Below are 25975 nucleotides of genomic sequence, written 5' to 3'. Positions count from 1 at the left end.
CAGTGCCAGTTCTGGAGAGCGGTGAGAAATGCAGGGCTGTCATGAACTCCTGCAAAGAGTTGCTCTGTTCGTTTCAGGCCTGGGTCTGACAGTGCCCAAGCGTGACAGATCCCAGCAGAGCTGCTTTTAGGGAGCAAGCATGGAGCATCCCAGCCTGAAAGCAACCAGTGGGGCCCACAGTTCCCCAGCAGCACCTGTAGGGCAGCTCTCATCAGCACACAGCTAGGGCTGCTCTGCTATCATGCACACAGCTGACACTCTTCTGCCCATTCCTGCTTAACAGCCATGTGCTCTCTGCAAGGGAGAGGGGTTCTATGGGGGACGGGGTTTGATGGGGAGGAGGGAAGTGTGCTGCCCAGCCTCTGCTGCTTGCTCAGCCCCAGTGGAGGGAGCAGGGCTCAGTGCAGTGGCATGGAGCAGCACCAATGTCTCAGTTGAGAGGAGAATGAGGTCGAGAATTAATCCTGCTAATGAGACGTCAGGATCAGTTTGTGTGCCCTTGTCGAGTGGGCAGGGTGACAGTGTGTGAGAAGTGCTCGAAGGGACCCCAAGGCTGAAAGCTTCTGGATTTTTCCTGTAAGGAAGAAGAGCTCCTGTGCCACCTTCCCAACCTGTCCTGTGCGGTGAGTGCAGCTCAGCTTTTGATCTTTGCTGACCGGAGGCTGTGGGATGGAGCTGGAGCCCTATGCTTGTGTGCTGCTGAGGGTGAGCTCAGTGCAGAGGGCACCCAGCAGAGCAGGGAGAGGCCCTGGAAGGGCTGTGGGTCCCCAGGCTCCGTCCTTGTGCTCCATCTTTCCCCTCTCTCCCTGCCAGCGTGAAGTAATTAAGTTCATAAGGCATCAGACAATCAGCCAGCAGCCCACAAGACGTTGTGTTTAATCATGTACTAATGGCATGTTCTTGGCAATAATTACAAGATAACAGTGTTTGCAGGCTGTAATCAGAACAATTCTAGTAATTAAATCAGCCTTTTGTCAGCACGTTCCTTCCCCTCCGCCATGTGATGCTGTGGGACCCCCGCGGAGGAGGGCTCTGTGCTCAGTGACCACACAGCCAGCAGAGCCTGGAGGGGTGGGACATGGGGCTGGGGTCCAAACGCCAGTGAGGGCTGAGGGCAGTGGCTCAGCCTCATCCCCACGGATGGATGCATGGCAAGGCCAGGGGAGCCCTGAGCACCCGACATGCAGACCCTCAGCCCAGAGCTGCCCTTCTTACCAACGGGGCTCAGCCTGGGCTGCATCCCCACCTCCCCACCCGCCCCCCGCTGCCCTACTCCCATTTCAGCCCCTCCTATTCCTGTGTTCGCCTACAAAGCTGTAGTTTGGTCTCCAACGAGTTTCCCAGCTTTGCTATCGCAACCAGGGTCCCCACTTGCATGTAAATGAATGGGTTCTTAACAAAGGTCATTCCCTGAGTTGTGTCTTGGAAGGGTGCTGTTCCTGCACAGCTGATATCCAAATTTGGGCCGTTTTCTTGGACAAGGCCCATCTGTTTGCTCTGGGCACTGCTTGCCTGGTCCACCCAGCCCTGTGTCTGTGTGCAGCACGCACCTCCAAGACAACCTCAAGAGGAGGGGGGGGGGGGGAAATCAAACTATGATCCAAGAATAAAAAGCAAACACGGGCAGCCAGGGGGCTCCTGAAGCACCCCAGGAATGGATCTGCCTGCCTTTGGAGGCAACGGGGAAAGGCACGCAGGGGATCGGGGCTGTGAAGCTCGGGCAGGAGCAGGTGGGGGAAAAAAGAGCAAGAGATCAGGCAGCTGCTTCCTCGGTGCTGTAATTAAAACCTCATCTTAATCTCCCAGGGCTGGCCTTGCCAGCTCATGAGGCCGCAGAGCTGGGAGCAGCTGCCTGGGGAGCGCAGCCGTGGGTCAGAGCTGATGGGGCTGACGTTCCCCATCCCTGTCCCATTGCTTCTGTGCACACCCAGCTGCATGGCAGCACAGAACCTGCAGCAAAGCAACGTCTGCGGATGCTCTGAGCACAGCATGCAGCCCTACAAGCAGCATCTCCCAGCTGCAGCACCTCCACCCTGCAGCAACGGGGCACTCATCTGCAGCAACAGGAGTCTGACCCTCATTAACGGGTCACAGATCCATCCTGCTGCTGGGTCTGGGGTGCCTGAGCCACCACTGGGATTGGTGGGAGAGAGGAGGAACCTCAAAGAACTGAAGTGGGTTCCGTTGGGTAACGATCCGTCTCAGCTTTATTGTCTGCATTGGTTTCGTTTGTAAAGAGCTGGCGATTTCCGCGGTGTGGTTCATAAAAACAAATCCTATTTTACAAAGATTTACATCTGTGCGAGCGCCCAGCAGCCACCAAAGCACCGGCACATCTTAAATAGTCCAACCACCGTTTTGTTGTCATTTCAAAAAGAAAATGAAAATAAAACAGGAGAGGGAAATCAGCGACAGCCCCTCCGGCCCCCAAAGGACGGAGCGCCGCCAGAGGGGTTGGATCAGAGCCGCTTTATTTCTGTGGGACGGGGAGGGGATGGAGGTCCCTCTGTCCTACCCCACGCCGCTGTGCCCCGGGTCCCTCCTGCGTGTCGTGGAGGTGCCTTCCCATGGGTTTGCAGTGTTTGCTGGCTGTGTGGTCAGTACAGCGGTCCTTTGACGGCGCCTGGCTCCGTCAGCCGTGCCGAGGCGTAGGCAGAAGCCCCCAGGCAGGCAGCTGGATCACAGAAACCCGGCAGCCCTGCAGGGCCGGGGGACCCAGGGCGCCCAGCATCTCCTGGGACGCCAGGTGGGCCCCGCTCCCCATCCTTGCCATCCAGCGCGTGGCCAGGGATGCCAGGGAGACCTGGAAGGGATGCGGGAAGCTGTGAGCAGTTGGCCCTGGGGATGCTCTGCTCTGAATGCCGGAGGTATTGGGGGGGAGAGGGGGAATTTCCAGCTGCGCACGAGTGGCACCACGGGGTGGGAAGAGAGGTGCAGGGTGAACATGGTCTGGTTGGCCAGGATAGAGCAGAAGTGCCGTCCATTGCGTGGGGACGGGGCATGATGGCCATCAAGGGCAGAGCAATGGATGGGAGAGAAGTGCAGTGAATGGGGAAGGGGGGCGATGGTCAGCACACACTGGGGGTTTACCTGGGATCCCTGGAGGACCCGGCATCCCCGGGTGCCCACGGCCGGTGTCTCCCCGCTCACCCTTCTCCCCACGCTTCCCTGCAGGGAACAAAACAGAGAGAGAAGGGTTCACGAGAGCCTCCAGAGGAGCCTTTGCTTTTTGCCCCGAAGGACAGATGCCCACGCTGCCCACCTTTGGGTCCGATGTTGCCGATCTGCCCGGCGGCACCCAGGAGGCCAGGAACACCTCGAGCTCCCATGGGTCCGTGGGGGCCTTGCTCCCCAGGTGGCCCCGGAGGCCCTGGGGGTCCAGGGGGGCCCATGGCACCGACTCCCCCCAGGGCGGCTCTCTTGGCGCTGACGGCCACCTCCGCCAGCTGCTCTGTAGGGCAGAGAGGGGCCGGTGTGGGACGGGATGGGGCAGCACGGCCAGTGGGGTCCCACACACTGGGTGCTCGTGCAGTGGGTGCTGGTCACCCCCTCACCTTGCATCATCTTCAGCACCACGTCAATGATGTGCTGGTCACCGGCATCCCGTCCCTGAGGGCAACAAGAGGAGGGATTGCACCTTCCTCCCCTGCTCTGCACCAGCAGGGCTCCTCCTGGCTCAGTCCCAGCCCAGAGCACATCCCTGCAACCTGTGCCATTCCCCACCCTTCTTTTCTCTTTATTCCAGGCGCAGGAGCTCAGGTCAGTTTGTGACCTGCTCAGTTTTCTGCAGCCCCGTTTTGCAACCCTAACATCAGGCTCACATGGAAAAATCCCAGTCCCCAGCAGGACACAGGGAAGCACTTTTGAGCTCAACCTGCTGCTTTACTCAGCAAGGAAAAGAGCTGCTGCCTTCCACATCGGTGGGGTCCCACGTCCAGCTCAACCCCCCCCCCAGCCGGTCAGCTAAGGAGCAAGGTGCAATGCATGTGGATCATCACGAATGGATGCTGTGTTGGGATTGTTGGTACTCACTGCAAGGCCGCGCTGCCCCGGCATTCCTGGCACACCACGCTCCCCCAGCAGCCCCCGTGGGCCGGGGGGACCTGGGTAGCCCCTCACACCGGGTGAGCCTGCGTCCCCAGAGGGCCCAGGGAAGCCGAGCTCACCCTGAATGCCTTGCTGTAGGGAAAGGAGAGAGGTGTCAGGGGGTGAGCTCATGTAGGGGGTCCAAGGGAGGGTCCTGCAGAGCAGCAGTGGGGTTTGGGGACACGCTGCCAGCCCCTCGTCTCTCACCTGTCCCTTTGGTCCTGGCTCACCCGATTCACCCTGGGGATGGAGGACACGAGAAAGGTGATGGGGAGGCAGAAGAAATGAGGCTGTGCTGCGGGGGGAGGCAGCTGTGCCCCTTCCCAGATGGTGGGGTGCAGTGCAGCGGTGCTCAGCCCCAGGAGCACAGCCCTACTGCAGGGCCCTACCTTCTCACCCTTCACCCCTGCGAGGCCGTGGACACCGGGGTCTCCCTAGAGAAAAGAGGACAGGAGCAGTGAGATTGCTGCCTGCACCCTGCTGCGTTCCAGCTGCTGCTCCTCTATGCAACAACTCGGGGTGCCCAGGCAGGGGGTGCCCATGGGGCTGGCAAGTTGCATCTGTTGCCCCTTGGTCCCCCATCAGGTCCTTGCAGCAGGAGAGGGAATACATGGGGACAAAGTCATCCTGCAGCTCCAACCCCAGCCTGGGCGCTGCAGGGTTTTGTTGAGGGAGTAAGGGGGCAGTGGGTGTCAGCCCCCCAGGGTGGGTGCTGAATACAGGGGTCAGTCCTTGCCCAGCATGCAGCTCCCCATCCCCAGCATGCAGGGATACTCACAATGCTGCCTTTGGGGCCAGTCTTCCCTGGGGAGCCCTGGAGAAAGGGGAGGAAGGGGTCAGCCAGCCACAGGCACGTCTGATGTGCATCAAAACCTCAGCTCACAACTCCCCATAGACCCCCACCCTGACCCCCTCTGCACTGCCATCCAAGGCCACCCCCCTACAGCAGCTGCTGCGTTGCCCACGTCTGCAGGGATATGCCAGAACCCCAAGGAGATGGCTGCTCCTCTGCCTCCCGCAGCAGTTCTCACCTTGTCTCCTTTGACTCCTGGCAAGCCTTGGGGTCCTGGGATCCCTGGGGGGCCCTGTTCACCTTTGGGCCCCTGGAAATCAAAGTAGTGAATGGGAAGAGCCCATAGGAACACCCTCAAAAAGGTCCCCAAATCTCCGAGTCAGGGCAGCTCCTGCCCCTTCCTGGGGCACAGAGGGTCTCCCTGCACACTCACCGCTCTGCCCTGCTCACCGGGGGCTCCAACGGGGCCACGTTCCCCCCGGTCACCCTGGGGAGGAAGCGCAGTCAGGGCAGTGCCCAGCATGGCTGCAGCCCCCCCTGTGCCCCCTACTCACCTTCAGCCCAGGGACGCCCTGCGGTCCCTGCTCACCCCGGGGGCCGGGTTCACCCTAGGGGGGAAAACATCCCAAGCAGTGTTAATGGTGCTGGGGAAGGAGCTGCCTCCAGATGGCCATGTGCCCCCACAACCCTTCATCCTTCCTGGGGATGCTGCAGAGGGGCACGTGGCCGGGGTGGCACGCAGGAAGGGGTGGATGCTGGCTGCAGAGCACGGGGAGGTTCGAGCTTTGCAGCAGTGATGCTGCAAACAGAGCTGCATCCCGTGGGTGATGGAGGAGTTTGTGGCAGCAAAATTTGGGGAGCAAGGGGGGGAAGGTGCTGCACTCACCATCAGCCCCGGGGCTCCGGTGATGCCTTGCTGCCCCCGAGGTCCCACCTCACCCTGTGAATGGAGATGCAGGCACTCAGGGACAGGTCCTTGTGCCCCACAGGGATGTGGTATGGATGGGGGGGGTTGGAGGGGCCAAGGCTGAGGGCTCAGCCCCACACCCACCTTGTCCCCTGGGCCACCTTTACTTCCTGGCTGGCCCGGCAAACCCTGCAGGAACAGAGCTGGGTCAGACCCCACGCATGGTGCAGGAGGCAGCCCCCTGCCCTGGGGTCACGTCTGCAGTGGGGCTCTTTGCCCTCATACTCACAGCTTGTCCACGATGTCCCGGGGGCCCCGGGCGGCCAGGCTGTCCTGCAGAGCCCTGCATGGAAAAAGTACAGGTCAGAAGAACTGAGAAAGGCACAGGAAGGAGAACACTGCATGTCAGTTCCTCACCTTCACACCTGGGATGCCCGGTGTGCCATCCTTGCCATCAATGCCAGGCAGACCCTGCAGAAGGGGAAAGCAGTCAGGGCTGACACCTCCAAGGGCAGCCAGGAGCTGTGCATGATGCTCTGAGGGAGGGCAGAGGCTGCTCCCCATGCTGGGCTCGGGCAGGATGTACTCACATTCTCCCCTTTGGGGCCGATGTCTCCCTGGGGGCCCCTGATGCCGCGGCCGCCCTGCAGCAGGAGGGACAAGAGGGCTTTATTCAGTGCTCCCAGCGCATGGCATGGAGCACGGAGAGGGCAGCAGCACCCAGGTGGCTGCCAGGGTAAAGGGCTGTGGGTCTCCTACCAGCTCTCCCTTCTCTCCTGGCTCCCCTGGAGGTCCCTTAGGGCCTTCCCTGCCCTGCAGGAGAGAAACATGGCTGAGCAGCGGCACATGGAGACACCTGCCAGGGACAGCTGGGGACACTCACCGGCCTCCCGGCCGCGCCAATGGTCCCCACCATCCCCTTGTAGCCAGTAGGACCCTGCAAAGAGAACGGGGGGTGATTCCTCCTATCCCAGCCCCATCAGAGGGACCCCATCTGGGGGTGCCCCCCGTGTCCCACCAGCACTTACCGTCTCGCCTTTGGGTCCTGCCATCCCTGGATACCCCCGCTGGCCCTGCGGCCCCTGAGGAAGGAAGCAGAGCCACTGAGCTTGGGGACCGACCTGGCAGCACCCGGGGGGAGGGGAGGGGGGTGCCCACAATTAAAGCAAAAGCTGACACTGCAAATCAGCCACTTCTGCCACCGCTAAGCGTCCAGCTCCTGATCCCAGCAGGCCCCTTTCCAGCTGTCGGTTCGATAACAGCAACAGCCCCAGACGGGCACTGCTTCCCCCACCGAGGGCTTCTGCCCCTTCCCGCCCCCGTCGGGCTCAGCCCGGTAATTGCTCTGCATCTTCAAAGCGTTCGGTGATCTCACACAGCTTAATCCCCACAGCCCAGCAGGGAGCCGGGCTCCACGGCCCCATCCGTGACACCGGGGGCTCAGCGGGGGCCGGGGGTTTATCCGGCTCGGAGAGTCAGCCTTCAACCACGCGGTGCCACCGCCGAGGTCCCCCCAGGCTGCGCTTTGTGACCCCCCCACGGTGGCATGGAGAAAGACACGGAGCGGATGATGGTTTTGCCCCGGTCGCAGTGAGCAGGGAGGGCAGGTCAGCATCGTGCCCCCCATATTTGTGGCCATGCACAACCCCAGCATTCGGGGATAAGAGCAGCAAAGAGACATAAATACGTTACTGGAGGGCCTGGGACACCTTGCTCTCCGGAGACACCGACGTCACCCTTGGGGCCCTGGGGAACAGAGAGGTGAGCAGCAGGCGTGGGATTGGGGATGGGATGGAGATGGGGATGGGAACAGGGATGGTGAAAGGAATAGCAATAGGGATGGGGCCACGTTCCTGGGGGAGCACAGAGCTTCATCCTCCACAGGAAAACCACCGCCCGCTCTTCTCCTCCCAGCCCTGATATTCTTTCCCTCCAACTGACCTCTTTCCTGCCTTCCCCCTTTTTCTCCCCAGTGCCCCCACCCTCAGCCCCAGCTCCCCAAGCCACCCCACTGTCCCAGCAGGGCTGACCCCACTCACCTGTTTGCCCTGCTGGCCAGGCTCCCCCAAGGCGCCGGGCCGACCTCTGTGTCCCTAAGAGCAAGAAGGAAGGGGTGAGAACACACAGCACAGCATCGCTGTGCCACATCCCTCAGTGCCAGCTGGCAGCACCCCACAGCCAGCCCCACATGCACGCATCCCCCCAACACTGGGCAGCAATCTGGAGCTGTTTCCAACCGGAGAAGATCCCTTCTCCCATCTCCCACAGCGATGCGAGGGACAGAAGCACAGAATGTCAGGGGGCAGGAGAGCATCCTCACCTTCAGTCCCTGCAGTCCCTGGGGGCCCTTGGGACCTGGTGGGCAGTTGGTCGGGCACTGGTGGGGAAGAACAAGTGTGGAATGAGTTGGGGAAGGATGCAGGCATGCAGAAAAGCCATGCCCACTGTGTGAAGGACAAGCTGATGTCAGTAGCATCCAGGCTGGGCTAAATGGGAACCTACCATTGTGCTTTGGGATCCTGCTCCCCCAACCCCATTTACCAAATTACAGAGGTCACTGCATTTGAGCTGGCTCTCCCAGCTGCCCATAAAGCCTGACAGAGGGGCAAGGGAATGGCTGCTCTCACCAAGAAATCTGCGCTTCCCTCCACTCCTTGGATGTGTCCTGGGGGGCCCTGTAGGGAAGGAGCCCATCAGCATCCACGGTGCTGATACACACACAGGGTGTAACTGTGGCTCCTGCACCAGCAGAGAGGTTGGGGCTCCCTCTGGGCAGATACTCACGGGTTTTCCTGGGGGACCTGGGGGGCCCCGTGGGCCATCGGGTCCAGGATCGCCCTAGGAGAAAACAACCCCAAAGAGGGGGGATTTAGGAGCTGCCAAAGCTGGCACAAAGAGGGGCAACGAGGCACAGGGTCACCCTGGGAATGGAGGCATCCCCCAGCCATGGGATGGGGGGGCAGCATGAAGGGACTCTGCTGCAGTAGCACAGCCCCCCCTGCTGTAGGGATGCCCACACACACGATGGAGTTTCCCCTGTTGATCCAGGAGCCTGTGAGAGGCAGATGCCAGGGCTGGGAGCACCCCCTCCTGCCCCCTCACCTTGGGTCCTGGCACTCCGATCTCCCCGGGCAGTCCGACCTGGCCTGGCAGCCCCTTACAGAGAGGTGAGACATTGAGTGAGGGAGAGGGGCTGAGCCCCGAGCCCCCCATTTGGGGGTGCACAGATCCGAGCTGAGGTGGCGTGCCCCATCCCCACAGGCACTTACAGGTGGTCCTGGCAGCGAGGGGCCCTGCAGCAAGGAGAGAGACACAGTGAGCCCCCAGGCTGCAGCCCCCCAAACCTGCCAGCATCACTGCTGCGAGCAGGGCGATGCCGTGCCACCACCGAGGCAGATACTCACTGGGAGCCCCGGTGGCCCTGGCAGTCCGGGTTGACCCTGAGGGACAGAAAGGACAGTCAGAGGTGAAACACAGCAGGAGAGGTGGGGGGGGGGGGGGGGGGGGGGGGGCCGTCCCCACACTCACCTTCACTCCTGCCCCCCCCGTGGGCCCTGGCTCCCCTTTGGCACCTGTAAGACCCTGCAAAAGGAGAGAGCAGGAGATCGGTGTGTGCTGTGCCCACCTCCTCCAGCCCCAAGTGCTTCTTCGGCCACTGAATTATCACTGCTTCCACCACGAGGGGCCGAGGGGGGGCTCCTCTTTGTGCCTATGGCTCACCACAAAGGCTGGTACTCACGTCTAAGCCTGGCTTCCCTGGGGGCCCATCCGGACCCGGGGCTCCGGGCTCCCCTTTGGCACCCTTTAAAAGAGAAGAGTTGGGTGGGGGAGAATTAAAAGGAGCTCCTCCCAAAGAGGGGAAACATCGGGGAGTGCAGAAGGACACGTACTCACCGGGGAGCCGGGGGCTCCGGGAGAGCCTTTGTCACCCTGTGGGGAGGGAGGAAGGTTACAAATGGGGACCGTCACCCTGCCAGTGCTCAGGATGAGGAGAGCGAACCCTGCTGCAGCTGTAGGACGGGGTGTAAATAGCACCAAAGAAACGCTTGGGGCTGGAGAGGAGCCTGGGGCACGGCAGGCAGGCAGGCACTCAGCTAGATTGCACATCCCTCCGTTCAGGCTCTGTCCCCACTCAGCACAGCCCTTGGCCACACCAGTGCTCCGCAGGCACCCAGCGGGGGTCCTGCTGCCCCCCAGGATCCACGCCTGCAGCACCGAGCATCCCGCACCACCTGAGCACCACGCGCTGCCGCTCTGTCCCCACCAAGTCCTCCAGGCCCCTCATCCCCAGCTGTTCCGAGGGTCCCCGACCCCGCGCCCACCGCTGCCACACGCAAAGCCTGGGACGCCCTGCAGGGGCCGCGCTCCTCTCTCCGGAGCAGCGCAGGGCAGGAACCACGCGGCATCGCACCTCCGCCCCACACAATGTCCCCTTTGTGCTGCGGCATCCCCTCCCGGCTGCTTCCCCGCCGCCACGCACTCACATCAATGCCATCCGCTCCCGGCACTCCTGGCGGACCTGGGGGCCCTCGTGGGCCGGGCTCTCCTGGTGGCCCCCGCTATGGGGAGAGAGGGAGGGGATGGGGGTCAGGAGGATGCAGCCAGACCCCAGGAGATGCTCAGGGTTCAGGGTACATTGCGGGGAACGTAGCTCTGGAGCACTGGGACAGAGCGGGCACCCCAAGAGAGCCTCCCTGAGTGCCCTCAGCGAAGGTATGAATGGAGAAACATGGCAATTTGGGGCACTGCCCCCCACCCGTGGCACAACCACCCCCACCCATTGCTGGGGAATCCGGCCCCTATTTGAAGCGGGAGCTCAGCAGGGCGAGGGCAGCACTTGTAGGGTTCCCCCCCCCCCCCGGCCATTTGGGGTGCAGTGGCATTTCCAGAAGCACGGCTGGGCTGCAGTGCCCCATTTCTAGGTGGGCCGTGCTGGCACGCTGCCGGGCCACATGCAGGACTGCGGTGTCTTGCTGCTGCTCCACACAAAAGCACCATTCAGGAGCTGCTGGGGGAGCCCCCACTCTGCCTGCCTTCCTCCAGCTCTGAGGTTTTTACAGGAGCCACTTTGCAAAGAAATCTCTGTTATCGGAACGGGGCGTCGCGGGGAACAGGAGCTGCTGCCCCCGGAGCTGCGCTGTTCCTGGCAGTGGGGGGTTGGCAGCCGCAGCCCAGCCGCCTGCAAGGCTTCTTCATTTTTGAATGTGATGTCTGAGGATGGGAGGTTTTGGAGGTCGGTTCACTGAACACCTCAGTTCACCCCACAGTCTGGGCTGGGAGTGAGCGTGTGCCCCCCCATGCCCCACACATGGCAGCAGAGCGCAGCCCCTCAAAACGTTATCAGTAAGTTCCATCTGGTTCCAAATGGCCCCTTATTCCAAGGGCTCCCCCCTCCCCCCGCCCCCCGCGCCGCCCCCCGGGGCCCCGGGGGGGGTTTTTGGGCGGCCCGGCCCCCCCCCCCCCCCCCCCTCAGCCCATGGGGACACTTCTCAGAGGTTTTCTTCTGTGCCACAAATCTGATGTGGGTCACCGTGGGGCAGTGAGAGCCTTTCTCTGCTCAGCGCAGTGCAGCCAAGGGAAACAATCCCTGCATTTCTCTCGAATTCATGCTTTGGGTAAGTTTGCCCCCCAGCCCCCCCGAGCAGCCCCCATGGAAGGGCTGAGCCCCCACAGCCCGGCTCTGCAGAGCATCCCAGCAAAGCAAAGCAAATCCTCTTTTACCCCGGCGATGGGAAGCAAAGGTCCTGAGGCTGCAGGGAAGGGGGAGCGTGGAGAAATCCCCCCCTTCTGCCCCAATGGGAAGATGGAAAGGTTGGCTAACAAGTCCCAAAGCCAGAGATGCAATCCCAAAGCTGGAGCCCCAAAGTCAGAGATGTGCTTCCAAAATCTGAGCCCCGAAGTTGGAGCTGTGCTCCCAGAGTCGGAGCTCCAAAATCACAGCTACGATCCCAAAGTTTGGAGCCCCGAAGTTGGAGCTGCAATCTCAAAATGTGAGTGCCAAAGTTGGAGCCCCAGAATTGGAGACATGCTTCCAAAATCAGAGCTGTAATCCCACAGTTGGAGCCCCAGAGTCAAAACTGTGTAGCTCCCAAAGTGGGAGGTGTGAATTCAGAGCTGCAATCCCAATGGTGGAGCCTCAAAATCAGAGCTGGGACCCCAAAGTCTGAGCCCCACTGCCAGCCCCATCCCAATCCCCATCCCACGGACCGGAGGAGTTTTGGGTGCAGAGGTGGGAGCGGCGCTGGGGGCCCGAGGGGGACAGGGAGGGGGGGGGTCGCAGGGAGCAGCCAGCTGGCAGGCTGGAGCTCCCAGAGGTAAATCAGCACCGGGGGGCATCGGGACCCCCACCCGCAGCACTCACGAGCTGGGCCAGGCAGAGGCAGGCAGCGTGCAGGAGCAGCAGGCAGAGCGCGGGGCCGCGGTGAGCCATGGCCGGGAGCGGGGCTGCGAACGACGGAGTGCGGAGGGATCGGCAGGAGGAGGAGGAGGAGGGGGAGGAGGAAGGGGCTGATTAATATGGAGCAGCAGGGGACGAGGGCAGGCGCTGGCTGCCACCCCCCCCGCAGGTGAGCGTGCTGCTATTTTGGGGCCGGGTGGCACAAAGGGGCTTTGATGGGAGCGAGGGGCTGCGAGATGGGAACGGTGGGGATGCAGGTGGAGGCTGTCGGACCGCTACTGCACTGCGAGGTCCTGCGCTGGGCTCAGCCCCCAGCAGGTCCCAGCATGGAACCCGGGGAGGTTAGGAGGCTCTGGGAGGGGGGAGTTGAGGACCCCGCCGGGTCCCACCCCACGGCCGCCCCCCCGGCCTCGCTGCCTCCCGGAGGTGCGCGGATGATTCATCGCCGCCGCATCTCCTCCTCCTCCCGGGGCCCCCCCGCAGCGGGCCCCGCGGGGGACGATTCCCCGGGGGGGGGGGGGGGTCGGGGCCGGCAGCAGCCCCCGGAGCAGCGGGGCTTGGAGGAAACGGGCGCTGGATCCGTCTCCGTTTGTGCCCCAAACTCTGGCGTTTCCGAACCCGAACCCTGGTTCCGAGGCACCCGCACTGGGACCCCCCCCCCCCCCCCATTCACAAAGCCGAGGGGACATCTCCGCTCGCGACCGCGGCACATTGAGGGCAGGAGGGACGGGTTGAAATTGCCTCTGTGGGACACGAGGGGCACTTCGGAAGCACTGTGCAACTCCGGATGACTCCACACTGACACACGGTGTTCACCCCTCCATACAGACCCCCCTCCATACAGACCCCAGACACTTTGCACCCCACGCACCCCCAGCCGACCGCTCCCGAGCTCCTCTGCACCCCTCCAGACCCCCAGACCTCCTGCACCCCCAGCACCCTCCCCAACCACCCAGCCCCCCCAACAAGAACCCCCTATGCAACCCCCAACCAACCCCCCCGACCCATCACAGCCCCCCACGCACTCCCCACACCTCCTCCACCCCCAGCAGCCCCCAAAATCCCAACCGCCCCCCCATCGCTGCACCCCCACAACTCCGCCGCGCGATGCTCCCAGCGCACCACGTGACTGCCCATTCATGCCTCCCCCGCCACCGCCCCGCCATTGGCTCTGACGCACTTCAGCGAATCAACGAGAGTGACGTAACGAGGGGCGGTCTTAAGGCTCCTCCGCCGCCTCCTATTGGCTTCTCTCCTCGTCGCCCCGCCCACAACGCCGACCGGAAGCAGGAAGCGGCGGGTGCCCGGGACGGCGGCGCCGTGACCCGCGGGCGGGCAGCGGCGGCCGCGCCATGACGGGGAAATCGGTGCGCGATGTGGAGCGGTACCAGGCGGTGCTGGGCGGCCTGCTGAGCGAGGAGGAGAACAAATACTGCGCCGACTGCCAGGCCAAAGGTAACGGCATCGACGGCCGCGCCGCACCGGGCCGTGCGGTGCTGCCGGGTGGCGGGGATCGGGGCGTCGTGAGGGGGTGAAGGGAGCGGGGAGGGGAAAAGCAGAAGAGAAAAGGAGGGATGATTTATGAAGAGAGCAGCGCCTCAGGAACAGAAGAGAAAAAGAGGAGGAGGAAAAAAAGGAGGGAAGAAGAAAAAAGGAAAAATCCTTTTCTCTCCCCCCCCCCAACACACACCAAAAAAATCCCTAAAGCAGGGGCGGGTGGGCAGGGCTGGGCGGTGGGAGCTGCTCTGCTCCTGCTGTGCAGCGCTTTGCTTCCCGAAAGGGTCAAAGCGATGCCGACTGGAAATCCCACTCACTGAGCGGCTCGAAGGGTTTGGGGCTTTGCGGGCTCCTTACGGGCTGTAAGGAGCTGGAGGTGTGTGTCTGCTTGCTGCAGTGTCCTCTAACAGCTGCAGAGCCCTGCTGGAAGGTGAGCCGGCGGCCCTTCTGCTTCCCATCAGGCTCTGTGTGCTGCCTGGAGAGAACCCCAAAAGTCGGTGTCCCCGCAGCACTGGGCTCTGCTGGGCTTCGGCAGCCCCACACCTGGCTGTGCTGCTCCGTATCGGTTGGAGGTGGGAGTGCTGGCAGCGAGCAGCCTGCCCCTTGCTGTGTGTCCCTTATCTCTTGGCTCTCATGCTGGCCCAAGGGCACACACAGCTCTTATCACGGCTTGCGAGGCATGAGGCAACGCACACAGTGTGGGAACAGATCCTCTTATCAACTCCTGTCCGGCTTTGGTATGGTGATGCAGCCTCTCCTGGTGTGCAGGGTATCACTCACTAAACATTACCACCAAAGCTGGGAGCTGCTCGTGGCTGGGAAAGCACCTGGGACCTGCCTGGGGAAATGGGCTGCTGTTGCACTGGGGCCTTCCCAGCAAGGTTGTTCCCCAATGCCCTGGTGCTCTGTGCACTCTGTGCTCTGCTGCTGCTCCTCGCTTTGTCACTGGGATTCTGCTTGAGCCTCACTGCAGGGAAGGCAGGATAGGAGCCCTGCAGCTCGCTCAGTGCCTGGGGAAGCGCTTACTGTGAGCCCTGGCTGTGCTGCTGTGCTGAGCTTCCTGCATCTCGTAGTGATTTGCTGCCTGATCTGAGCGTTTCAGAGCTCGCATGACACACAGCAGAGCCTGCTCAGATGCCACCCACACTTCCATTATGCGTGTTCCCAATGACCTAACTTCTTGCTGGGTTTCATTACTGTATTTTTTTCCTACCTCTATACAGAGAGCTATATATGTAGAGGTTTCAATACCCACGGTGCCATAACTGCATGTACCCCCACAGACCCTCCTTGTGTTGTTGTTTGAGTTTGGCTCCCAGGAGCATCCCTATGGGCTCCTCCAAGCTGCCCGTGTGTGAGTTGTTGGAGGTGAAATGAAGGCAAGGAAAATGGGAAATGAGCACAGGGAGGTTCTGCTTCTGCAGCAACAAACAGCGTGGTGTGGTTAGAGGCCCTTGGTTTGGAGGAAGTGGGGACAGATGCTGCTTCCTCTTTGCATTGCAAAGCTCCTGTTGGCGCTGACTGTGGGAACAGAGGATGATCTGAGCAGAATCAGGCAGGTGTGTTTTCATGTGCTGCTCTGAGCACTCTCAGGATCCCTGTAGCCCTGATCAGAAGCGTGGAGCCTTGGCACAGCCTGGCTGAGTGTCTGCCTTAAAGCTGGAGGGGCTGAGTTACCATCATCCCCATAACTTGAAGGCCTTTGCTGCCCTGTGATGCTTGAGCGTAATGCCTTACGAGAGGCGCAAGCCTTTGGAGGGTGGCATCCCTTCTGTCGGCACGTTGATACGGAGCCTCCTGAGGGCTTTGTGCCACGTGTGTGAGATGAACGTGAGGGTGAGCCTGGGGCCGGGCAGTGATGTGGCTGCAGGAGGGATGTGGTGCAATCCAGAGATGGGACGTGACCTGAGTGCCTTGCAGTAACCAGGAACTGCCTTGTGTTGAGTAACACTTGGGTGAGCTGGGTTCTTCTCTGTGTTTCTGACTCTGAATCTATGTGCTGGTCCTGTACAACACTGAGCTAATGCTGTTTGATTCTCTCCTTCTCCCAAACCGTTCCTCTCTGCTCTCCTCTCCCTCTCACACCTGGGACGGTCGGTTCCTGCACAGGCAGCCCCAGTGAGGGATGCTCACCCGGCCATGCAGGCTGCCCTGCCATGCCAGCTCTGTCTGTCGCCCCTTCAGCCTCCCTTTCTCTTAGGGGAGCTGTGGTGCCGTGCCCAGATCTCCCTCTCCTCATAACTGCAGTGATTTGATGGATTTGTGGCCAAACACAGCCTGAGCCCTGATCTGATGGTTTGAGTGGTTGTACCTAGAGGAGGGATGGGACTTCGAGGCCCACAAGGAGGTGGTCAAATATGGGATGGGAATGGAAGCTGTGGGGGAAAACGGGAAGAGCAGGATGAGGAGCTGTGATGGGACCATCAGGGAGCTGGGACCTCCAGCAAAGGGCAGCTGGGTCAGTGAGTGTGAACATAAAACACGTTGCAGATACCCAGCAAGTCCTGCTGTGACTCAGGTCCTCCATCAGCAGGCTATTGAATCACAGATGTTCTCTTCAGATGGCTTTAGCAGAGGAGCACCTTGAAACCAACTGTGATGGGAGAGCAGAGCTGCGGGTGGTGATGAGTTCTGTTCACCTGCAACGGGCTTCAGAAAGCCAGGCAGTGATTGGTTTGTGATTAGGAAAGAGCTCCTGGAAGTTCTCTGTTAGGAGGCACGCAGAGCTGAGTCACAAAGATAATCCTCTGAGCGGAGGGCATCTTAGCAAGCCGTGTCTATTTTCATGCTGCTGTTCTCTACCAGCTGGGTCTGTGGTGAGTGGCTGTGTAGCAACGGGTGTAAATCGGAGGTCCAAAAATGCCATGTGATTTTTTTCCCCATCATAGCTGCAACTTTGGAAGTTTGTTCCTATAGTAACTGCCAGCTGAGTTATGTAAGGCCTTCAGGAGCTCGCGCCTCTGCAGCTTTGAGGTGATTTGCCTTTCAGTATACAAGTAGGTTATCAAAACCAGCTCAAGTCGAGAATAGCTTTGGTCTCCTTCAGGTTGGCCCAGAGCAGCGATTGCTGCGTGCGTCCCAAGAAATGTGGGGCAGAGGAGATGGAGCTTTGTGAGCAGCTGCCCTGGAACTCCACCTGCAGAGCTGCCTTCACCCTTGCTGCCTTTGGGCCATCACAGCTCTGTTGTCAGCACGCAGTCCCATCCTGGCTCTGTTCTGCCCCCTTGTTAGGAATATTTCATCCTTTCTGGGGACTGAGAGCAAGGAGCAGCTTCTTGTAGCTCCAGATACAACCAGAACCTCAGCTCCATCCTCAGGCTCGGTTGCCATCGGTGCTGGTTAAAGTTGTCTTGCATGGATTGGTGAAGCTGTTGCTTTCAAAGCACGTCCTGAAGGGACAAACGTTGCTGCCCCAAAGCAGCTCACAGACCTGTAAGCACTGCAGCTGTCTGTCCAGCAGAGCCAGACGAACGCCCAGCAGTGTCAGTGGCTGCCTGCCATGACCGAGGGATCCTGACACTGAGGTTAACTGTGCTGTCCTCTTGCAAGCAGAACTCGCCTTGTTTTCCCCCTAAATAAGTGCTGAGCTGCAGAACAGACATCTGCACTCGAGAGCAGAGGAAGCTGTTTTGCAATGCAGCTCTTTGTCATCGCTTTTCTATGAACGGAATGAATTTCAGTAAGTTGTCAAGCAATCTCCTTCCAGAATGAGGAAGGCACGGGTGGAAGGAAGCTGCCGGGTGCTTGGCTGTTCCCCCCTTTGGTTCCAAGTTGGAGTGACACCCAAGTGCTGCAGAAGGCTCACGGGGAAGGACGTCTCAGTGCTGGGTCTCCCTTCTTTGAGGAGCATTTCCCCATCCCTGCATCCAGCACACTGCACTGGTTGCTGGGCTCGGGGGCTGCAGCAGCGCCTTTCCAGCTCCAGCTGGGCTCCTCTGCGCTTCTGCACTGCCCCAGGCAGGGACCTGCAGGTCAGACATTGCTTTGCATTGCACTGGGAAGATTTCACCAGGCTCTGGGTAGCCCTGTGCTCTCCTTCCTGCCTGTCAAAGCATCTATTTTTCCTCGACCCCCCCCCCCCCCCCCCTTCTCAGCAGAGCGGTGGCTTTGCAGCCAATTTCTGTTTTATTTTTAAATGCCTTCTGCAGGGTTATTAGTGGAGAAAACTTGCAGGAGCAGCTGGAGCCAAAATGGAATGCCTGAGTAAAGGGCGAGCTGCGAATCCGCTGCAGATTCCTGGGTTCAAGTCACTTGAGGCTATGAACTTCCAGCAAGGGGCTGTGTGAAGCAGAATGGCCAGGCTGAGCTTGGGTTTAAGGGGACCTGGGAGCCTTGGCAGCAGGGCTGGTCGAGGGGTTGGTCCTGCAGGCATTGCTGGTGTGGGCAGCTCGCTGTGCAGCCTTTGTTTGGACGTGCTGGATATAAAGCAGGCCGTGCAGTTGGCTGCTGGGGGCACTGCCTGCATAGCAGAGCTCCGCACACAGAGCTGCGTTCAGCCCTCTGCAACAGAGCTGCAGCCCAGCAGGGCAGGGCTGTACCCAGAGGGGTTCCCATCTCACACGGCTGCTGTGCTGGAGGTGGCTGAGCTCTGGGCTGATTTGTAGCCTGTTTAACTCAAAATTGCCCTTTTTTTTTTTTCTTTAATCCTTCGTTCACCTGCAGATGGTTTTCCTGCTCCAGGAAGGATTTGTGGTGTTGGAGGCATGAGCTGATTGCTCAGAGCTGAACAAGCGATGCCCAGCGCTGCTTGGTGCCATGGGACTTGCTTTGCTTCCATGGATGCTAAAATTAGATGTGATACTGAAACAGAAGGGCTGCAGCATCAAGCTGGCCTACCTGCTGCTGGCTGGCAGTGCAGAGGACTTAGCTTTGCATACAGAAAGCGAGTTTCATTTGGGACTGAAGCTCTAAAGCCATCTGAGAGCTGCAAGGGTGCCTGCCCAAAGGGAACTGCCCTTACAGCAGTCAGTGTGTTCATGCAGGGCTGCTTTCTCTCTGGTGGCTGAAGCCAAGTGTGTGCACTGAGCTCTGCTGCTCTCTGCTCTCAGTGAGCGCCGTGGGGCCCCGAGGCTGCAGGAGGAGGCAGCAGTGCCAGGAGCCCCAACTCCACTGCGGTCCTCAGCTGCATTTTGTGCAGGTTTGATGCTGCAGCACGCGACTGAAGTTGCCTCTCTAAATGCTTTCAACTGGGGCCTTGTGTGCATCAGCGATGTTGAAAATAGGATGTGAAACTGGGGGGTGGCTGAACTGGGCTCTGCCCTCACACGGCTGCCCCCCCTGTGGGATTTCCAGAGTGGGTTCCTTCGTTGTGGCCTTGAAAGGGGAAACGGGAGGCCTGTTGACATCTGCACAGCCTGCACCCAGCCCTGGGGTGCTGAGAACGGCGTGAAGCCTGGGATGGCAGGGCAGCCGTGCATCCTGCTCCTCTGGGGGTTTGCCACAGCGTCAAGGCTGGGTAGGTGGGCTGAGGAGGTTTATAGGGCTGCATAACCAGGCTGAAGACACAACCAGCCCCATTCCCAGGCACGGCACTCGTGTCTGATCCCTGCATGGCCACAGCATCACTGGGTGATGGTGAGCACAGCCCCAGCTCTCAGAGCTGCCCACCGTCCTGCTGGCCCTCAGGGTGGCCCCACCACCCCAAACTGCTGCAGCTGCAGCCCAGCACTCAGCCCTGGCTGCTCCAGGTCCTGCACTGCAACCAGCAGGCACAGAGCACACCGGGTGGGAGGTGGCCCATGTGACGGAGCTGAGCTGATTACTGCAGCCCTGATGGGGTATCTAGCTGACTATTAATCCTTTTAGCCCTATGAAAGCTAAATATATCTGCAGTTAAATCTAACCTTGAATCTCGTGCTTAATCCTAATGCCAGGCCCTCACATCGTGGTGCTCAGGAGCAGTGAAGATGAGCTGGGAGCTTTTCTGGGCAGGGCAGTGACTTTGCTCAGCCCCATCCAACCCGTGCCCACCCAGAGCTGGATGGCTGTGAAATGCAGTGCTGCTTTTTGAGGGTTTTGAAAAGCCACTTCCTCCTCCTCTTCCCTCCTTGCACCGCAGCATCGCTTGCTTTGAGGCAGAGTCCCCCCTTTGCAGCAATGCCTGTAGCTCCTATAGAGGGGTGTGGATGGTTTGTGCTGGTCAGTGCAGCAGCAAGGAGACACGTGGAGCAGTGCTGGCTGGTTCCTGAGCAGGTGGGGGAGGTTGGGGGGCTCTTTGCCTCCCGTCACATCTGCTCTGGTTACAGCTATGGGGCTGGGTGCTGTTCTCCTTCCTCAGCTGCACCATCCCGTGTGTTGAACACTATGTGCTGCTTTTTTAGAGCAGCTGTGAGTATTCTGGAGCCCATCCTCAGGTAACCACAGAGTGGTGGGAAGGTTTCTGTTGCTGGAGCAGAAGCCCACTGTGCCACGGTGGGTTAAGCAGAAGGAGGTTGGGATTTGTAGGCTCAGGGTGATGGGATGCCTGCTTTATTACCTCTTCCTCTTTGAACTTCTCTTGTGCAGAGCTGTTACAGTGCAAGAGGGAGTCAATAAAATACTGCTTCTATCAATAAGAACAGGGAGGTGATCTCTCAGCACTCTGAACTTGTCCTGTTCGAAGCTCTGCCCTGGGTTCTTCAGTCCTGGTTGGTTGGGTGCAGTTTCTCAGCCACTTGGCTGTGTGCTGTGAACGCACACATCTCTTCACAGGGCCACGATGGGCATCCTGGAACATCGGCATCTTCATCTGCATTCGTTGTGCTGGCATCCACAGGAACCTGGGCGTCCACATATCCAGGGTGAAGTCTGTCAACCTCGACCAGTGGACGCAGGAACAAATCCAGGTGAGGCAGGGGAGGCAGGTGGGTCGCCGTGTTGGTGGTGCTGTGAGCTGGGAAGGAGCAATAGGGTCTTCAGAGAGACCAAGGAGATGGGAAGGGGATCGAGTTATCAGGCCTGGTTCGGTTGGAAGAGGAAATGTCCTAACGGCATCCTCAGCAAACACCAGAGAGCACAGACAAGCACTGCCAGCTCCTGTCCATCTGCCAAAGGCAGCTGCTGTCGTTAGCTGCTGCCCACCTCCTTTCCTCGAGGTTTCTAGAGGACAAATCCTGAACTTTGGATGTGAGCTCGGTTGCTAAGGTGCTGTTTATTTTGCCTTAGCATTGAGAGTGCGATGCAGCACTCAGGGCTGGCCGGCTCTGCAGGGGTCAGAGTGCTGTGCAGGGGGGTTCCCAGCCTGGAGGCTGCAGCAAAAGCCTGAAGAGGGGCTGCTGTGTGCAGAGCAGACTTGAGAAGCCTGCTTGCGTCTTCTGGCTGCCACGGGTGGATTCTCACTTGGCAGCCAGCAGTGCTGATGTACGAGCTTCCATGTCTGCAAAACTATGTCAGGATTCTTTTGAATTGCAGTGCATGCAGGAGATGGGGAACGGAAAAGCAAATCGTCTTTACGAAGCCTTCCTGCCCGAGAACTTCAGGCGACCTCAGACGGATCAGCATCCTTTCTTTGCTGCTGGGGGGGCTGTCCAGCTCGTCCCATTGCTGCCCTCCCTGCCTGGGAGGCTCTGCTTCTCATGTCTGGGCATCAGCTGTGGGCAGGAGCTCCTGGATTGCACGGAGAGGATCCGTCTGTGACCGCTGTCTCTTGCACTGATGGCACGTGTGCTCTTGAGCAATGGTCAAAGTAAATATGTATCAAAGGAGAAATAGGAAGTGTCCTTTTCCTTATTGGATGTACCTGTTACAGCACTGTCGTGCTTGGAATAGCCCAGAGGTGCAAAATTGAGTAGCTAAAGTAGTTGGAACTATGACTATATTATTTTAAGTTGCTGCTGGAAATGCTCGTTAGGCAGTCATTAGTTTAGTTACAGCTTGTACCTTGTATCCACGTGTCACACAGTGCGATGCACATCTTCCATTCCTGAGCTGTTTGCCTTTAACAAGCTGCTTGCAGAGCTGTGGAAGGCTTCATTCGTGATAAGTACGAGAAGAAGAAATACATGGACCGGAGCATCGACATCAACGTGTTCAGGGTGAGTCCCTCAGCACCTGTGGGCATGAAGCTAAGTGTGGGTTTGTCTCATGAGTAAGAGGTGAGTGCATGAAAATAGGTCTGAATGTTTCCTGTGTCAGTGACTGATGTCCTCTGCGAGGCCAGCCGGGTTCAGTCGGTGTGCAGAGGAGCACTGAAGGAACCTCTGAAGGTCGTTTGTGCAACTCTGTGCTTAGAGCAGAACTGACTTCAGGTGTTGGTCTGTGCTGCTGCCTTGGTGGCTCATCAGGAGTCTGAATAGTGGGCGAAAGATGGGGGCCCTTTAGGTTAACAGCAGCAAATAAAGCCTGGTCCATATTTTCACCGTGTGATGGTGTGAGCTTTGACCCTCACATCAGAGTTTTCCTCTACAGAAAGAAAAGGATGACAAATGGAAGAAGAGTAACGAGCCAGTATCAGAAAGAAAGCTGGAACCTATCATCTTTGAGAAGGTGAAGATGGTAAGCCTATGGCCACGGGTCGCTTGTAGGCTGCTCTCAGAGGCAATGCAGCTTCATATGGAAGCATTTTTTCAGGCCTCAGTCATAGCAGTGGATGCTTTGAGTCACACTAATGGCAGTAGCTTGTTTTCCACCACTCAGGCAGATACTGAACAGATGTGCTCTGCTTTGCAGCACAGGGCAGATTGGAATCCAGCTATTCCCTGCTTGGCTTTCAGGCTCAGGCTGTTATTTCTCTCTGGTTTAAAGCGTGCATATTCGTATTGATGCAATGGGACAAAAAACTTTGTAATGCTTGCTCTGTCTAGTGGGGGGTAGGGATGTTCAAGGGTTTGATCTCATTAAAGCCTCCTGTGTATCAGAGCTAAAAGATGACTTGAGCCAGACTTCTGCTGTTCTTTCCCCAGCCTCAGAAGAAAGAAGAAACACAGCAATCTAGGAAAAGTCCTCCCAAATCCACTGAGCCCATCATAGACTTGCTAGGACTTGGTAAGAGGCCCCCAGCCTGGCTGTGCTCTCTGCAGTGACCCTCGGTGCAGTGCTTGGTCTCCTGAACTCCATCAACTTCTAGTGGTTCCCTTCCCTGTCTGTCACCTCCTTGTCTCTCCCAGATGCTCCTGTGCCGAGCGCCCTCACCAACGGCCGGCCCTGCAGCCTGGAGAAGGACCTGGATCTCTTTGCATCAGTGGGATTGAACTCTGACTCCAGGAAGGTAAGCAGGGAGCGTCAGTGCTCCCCAAAGAGGGGTGCAGGAGCGGAGGGGATGCCATCTGTTGTCCCTTGTGCTGGATGCTGCTGCACCTGTGCTGCGTCCCTCTCAGGTCTCCGGCTCTATGCCTACATCTGGAAGTGCCGGTTCTGTTCCTGAAAACCTGAATCTCTTCCCCGAGCCAGGAGGCAAAGGGGAGGAAGCGGGCAAGAAGCAGCTCTCTAAGGACTCCATCCTCTCCCTGTACGGCTCTCAGACACCTCAGCTGCCTGCGCAAGGTAACAGGTCTCAGAATAGAGCAGCACACTGATGCTGAGTGGGTGGGCCGCCCTGATGGCTGTCAGGCAGAGCTGTGGGAGGGTGGCTGGTGCTCGAGTGCTGCTGAGGAGCACGATGAGCTGCTCAGCCTGGACTCGCAGCCGAGCGAGCGTTGCAGTCGGATTTGAAGGTCGGCATTCCCACCCTGACAGCCAACACAGCCCTCCTTCCCTTCGTCGCTTCCCTGCCTGTTTTCAGGAGCGATGTTCATGGCCCCGGCTCAGATGGCGTATCCTGCAGCGGCGTACACGGGCTTCCCGGGAGTCCCCCCCTCCAGCAGCGTGATGGGAGGCATGATGGCCCCGTCGGTGGGTGTGATGGCCCAGCCTGGGGCTGCGGGGATGGTGACCCCCATGGCCATCCCTGCTGGATACGTGGGCAACGTGCAGGCCGCTGTCATCGGTGTCCCCAATGGGATGATGGCTGCACAGCAGGCCGGTTACGTAGCTGGCATGGCAGCGGTCCCCCAGCCTGTCTACGGCGTGCAGCCAGCACAGCAGCTCCAGTGGAACATCGCTCAGGTGAGGGGTGGCTCCTGCTGACCTGAGGGTGGACGGAGGAGGAGCGTGGTTGAATCCAACCTGTGACTTCTGTGCTCTCGTAGCCTGTGTTCTGGGGCAGTGAGGCACAGTGGCACTGCTGCCATGCAGGGGTCACAAAGCAGTAACACATTCAGGGCTCTCGGGGTGGAGAACAAAAAGTCAGCGTCGCATCAGCTGGCATTGAAATTTCTCAGCTCCATAGGTGGGCAGGCGCCTGAGGAGATATCAGCTCCAAGGTGATATCCTCGTGCATCCAGGTGGGAAAGCAGCAGCTCAGGGCTTTGTGGAGAGGTCCAAGGAGAGGTGGAAGCACCTGGCTGCTCGGAATGGCGAGCTGTAGGCAGAGAGCTGCAGTGTCCTGTGTCCAAGCCAGAACTTCACATTACCTGGGCGCTGTGTGTCCGTCCAGCAGCGTCAGTCTGCACTGAGCTGAAGGCTGGGGGCTCATGGGCTGGTTTGAGGAATGAAAATAGGCAGGAGGTGCTGCTGAGAGACAGAGGGGAGCGCAGCTAGCTCTGCTGGCTGCTGATTCATGCTGTGTGCTGCTGCTGAAAGGTCAGATAATAGCACGCCGTGATTCTGCAATGGCACAGCTTCTGTAATAAGATGAAAAAGTCGCGTGCTTGAGAATGAGGAGAGTCTGCTTCTGTAAGTCTAACTGCTGGGCTGGTGATAGTGGAGCCCAGCCTTCGGGGTAGCTTTCAATGAAGCTGTACTGTCTCATTTAAGCCTCTGTTTGCTGTAACTCTTTACGAAGTCTTGCTGAAGGCTGATGTGCTGGGAGGCATGCATGCAGGCTGGCACCTTCGGCCTGGTGACTTCTCTGTCCTCCCTTTTGCAGATGACCCAGCAGATGGCTGGGATGAACTTCTATGGAGCCAACGGTGTGATGGGATACGGACAGTCCATGGGTGGAGGAGGTGCCCAGGGCAGCAATCAGTCCCTCAGCACTCAGCTGTGGAAATGATCCCGCGCGTTGTGACCATTTTTGCCTTCTGTTCCGTTTTTCAAAACTGCTCCATGAGACATTCAGGGTTTTTCTTTCAGGCTGGCTGCCCGGCCCCAGCCTCTTTCCATAACTGAGACCCACCTCTGCCTCGTCACTGTCAGACACGGTGCGACCTGGGTGACCAGAACATGAGCTCCCCTCTATTTAGCACAGTCAATGCACACTTTGGGGTGGACCCCCTCCTTGCACAAACCTCCACTAACGCTTCTGGGTAGCACGAAACGTCCTGGGATCTTAGCAGAGGTGTGACCGAGGAACGGGGCGACCTGTCCTCCTTACTGCCCGCGACTTCAGGCCTCTTAAGAACCACTCAAAGCTCCAGTATTAGTTGGGGTTTCAGTTGGCAGAGGGTGGGATCCGTGTTTGGTGCTGAGGCGCTGGATTTTAGCCCAAGCCCAGGGGCAAGCAAGCCTTGCTACCTCTTCCCTCGAGCGGAGTTTGGAGCTGTGCTTGGCTCGCCAACCCTCGTTGGAACCAAAGGCGTTCAGAGACCCCCTCCCTCCCCCCGTGAGCAAGCAGGATTCTCGCGCAGTGTGGGGGCAAGCTGTCAGAATGTGAAACTTGCACTTCGGAGTGGCTTTTCTGTCTGATCTGTGGTATTGATGTATTTAACTTTTAACTAACGGAGAGTTAACTTATCGAGGGCTGAGAGCCCGCCGCAAGTTTTCTTACACTTTTAAACGACATCCTAATTTATACTTGTTTCATATTTTGTTTTGTTCCCCTGTATTCCCGGTACCCATCCCTGCTAGCTTCAGCCATTTTAATCCAGGCACAAGAGTGGGTGGATCAGATTTCTTTTCTCATCTTCGGTAGAACACCACAGCTTCAACTCGTCAGCAAGGAGCCCGAGCTGTGCGGGCTGCGCCTCCCTGTCTGTATGTAAATCCCCCAATAAAACACTGCGGTGAAACCTCGCTGCCCTGTCTGTTCCTACAGCAGCGCTGCGGTGGATGCAGGCAGCCTCTGTGCCCTGTGAGCAGGGCTGTGAGCAGGGCTGTGAGCAGGGCTGGGCACGGAGGAGTGCTGGGAGCCGGGGGGGGGGGCAGCGCTGAGCTGAGCAGGGTGAGTTCAGGTCAGTTGACAGCTCTGTACACAACAGAAACCTGCAGCCGTGGGCTGCGATGCTGCATTCCTGCTGCGGGGAGAGCTGCAGCAGCTGGCGGCTGATGGCAGGGGGTTGGAACTTGGTGATCCTGCAGGGTCCCTTCCAAATCAAGCCTTCCTACTGCAGTCTGCTGGGAG

At 59.1% G+C, this 25975-nt stretch overlaps 2 protein-coding genes across 2 annotated transcripts; one reads left to right on the top strand and one right to left on the bottom strand.

The window, feature by feature from the left end:
- Positions 1 to 2597: 2597 nt before the first annotated feature.
- On the bottom strand, positions 2598 to 12230 carry COL9A2 (collagen type IX alpha 2 chain). The gene is made up of 32 exons (XM_042885057.1): positions 12148 to 12230; positions 10271 to 10345; positions 9681 to 9716; positions 9526 to 9588; positions 9315 to 9368; positions 9191 to 9226; positions 9056 to 9079; positions 8889 to 8942; positions 8571 to 8624; positions 8414 to 8461; positions 8107 to 8163; positions 7826 to 7879; positions 7479 to 7532; positions 6815 to 6868; positions 6670 to 6723; positions 6546 to 6599; positions 6377 to 6430; positions 6204 to 6257; positions 6076 to 6129; positions 5931 to 5975; positions 5766 to 5819; positions 5434 to 5487; positions 5313 to 5366; positions 5118 to 5189; positions 4865 to 4900; positions 4476 to 4520; positions 4294 to 4326; positions 4033 to 4179; positions 3555 to 3609; positions 3263 to 3451; positions 3091 to 3168; positions 2598 to 2803 (listed from the first exon to the last, which is right to left on the bottom strand). The coding sequence occupies exons 1-32, from the start codon at positions 12214 to 12216 to the stop codon at positions 2598 to 2600; spliced, it is 2070 nt and encodes a 689-aa protein (XP_042740991.1). The 5' UTR covers positions 12217 to 12230.
- A 1276-nt stretch (positions 12231 to 13506) lies between these two features.
- Positions 13507 to 25647, top strand: SMAP2 (small ArfGAP2). The gene is made up of 10 exons (XM_042885059.1): positions 13507 to 13638; positions 20371 to 20504; positions 21070 to 21155; positions 21614 to 21692; positions 22066 to 22152; positions 22560 to 22641; positions 22764 to 22864; positions 22974 to 23139; positions 23378 to 23700; positions 24563 to 25647. The coding sequence occupies exons 1-10, from the start codon at positions 13536 to 13538 to the stop codon at positions 24686 to 24688; spliced, it is 1287 nt and encodes a 428-aa protein (XP_042740993.1). The 5' UTR covers positions 13507 to 13535; the 3' UTR covers positions 24689 to 25647.
- Positions 25648 to 25975: the final 328 nt, after the last annotated feature.

The sequence above is a fragment of the Lagopus leucura genome, unplaced genomic scaffold (assembly GCF_019238085.1).
Source record: "Lagopus leucura isolate 7727_CA_CO unplaced genomic scaffold, USGS_WTPT01 Super-Scaffold_100048, whole genome shotgun sequence".
NCBI classification, from domain to species: domain Eukaryota; kingdom Metazoa; phylum Chordata; class Aves; order Galliformes; family Phasianidae; genus Lagopus; species Lagopus leucura.
This window is presented reverse-complemented; position numbering and strand designations above follow the sequence as displayed.

What these genes read in the sequence shown, in the direction of transcription:
- COL9A2 (XM_042885057.1), bottom strand. Translation starts at nt 12,216, where the DNA reads ATGGCTCACCGCGGCCCCGCGCTCTGCCTGCTGCTCCTGCACGCTGCC. An exon ending in AGGGACTGCAGGGACTGAAG is followed by an intron (nt 7,880 to 8,106) that starts GTGAGGATGCTC and finishes TCTTGCTCTTAG; the next exon opens with GGACACAGAGGTCGGCCCGG. An exon ending in AGGGCGTCCCTGGGCTGAAG is followed by an intron (nt 5,367 to 5,433) that starts GTGAGTAGGGGG and finishes CTTCCTCCCCAG; the next exon opens with GGTGACCGGGGGGAACGTGG.
- SMAP2 (XM_042885059.1), top strand. Translation starts at nt 13,536, where the DNA reads ATGACGGGGAAATCGGTGCGCGATGTGGAGCGGTACCAGGCGGTGCTG. An exon ending in CATAGACTTGCTAGGACTTG is followed by an intron (nt 22,642 to 22,763) that starts GTAAGAGGCCCC and finishes TGTCTCTCCCAG; the next exon opens with ATGCTCCTGTGCCGAGCGCC. An exon ending in ACCTCAGCTGCCTGCGCAAG is followed by an intron (nt 23,140 to 23,377) that starts GTAACAGGTCTC and finishes GCCTGTTTTCAG; the next exon opens with GAGCGATGTTCATGGCCCCG.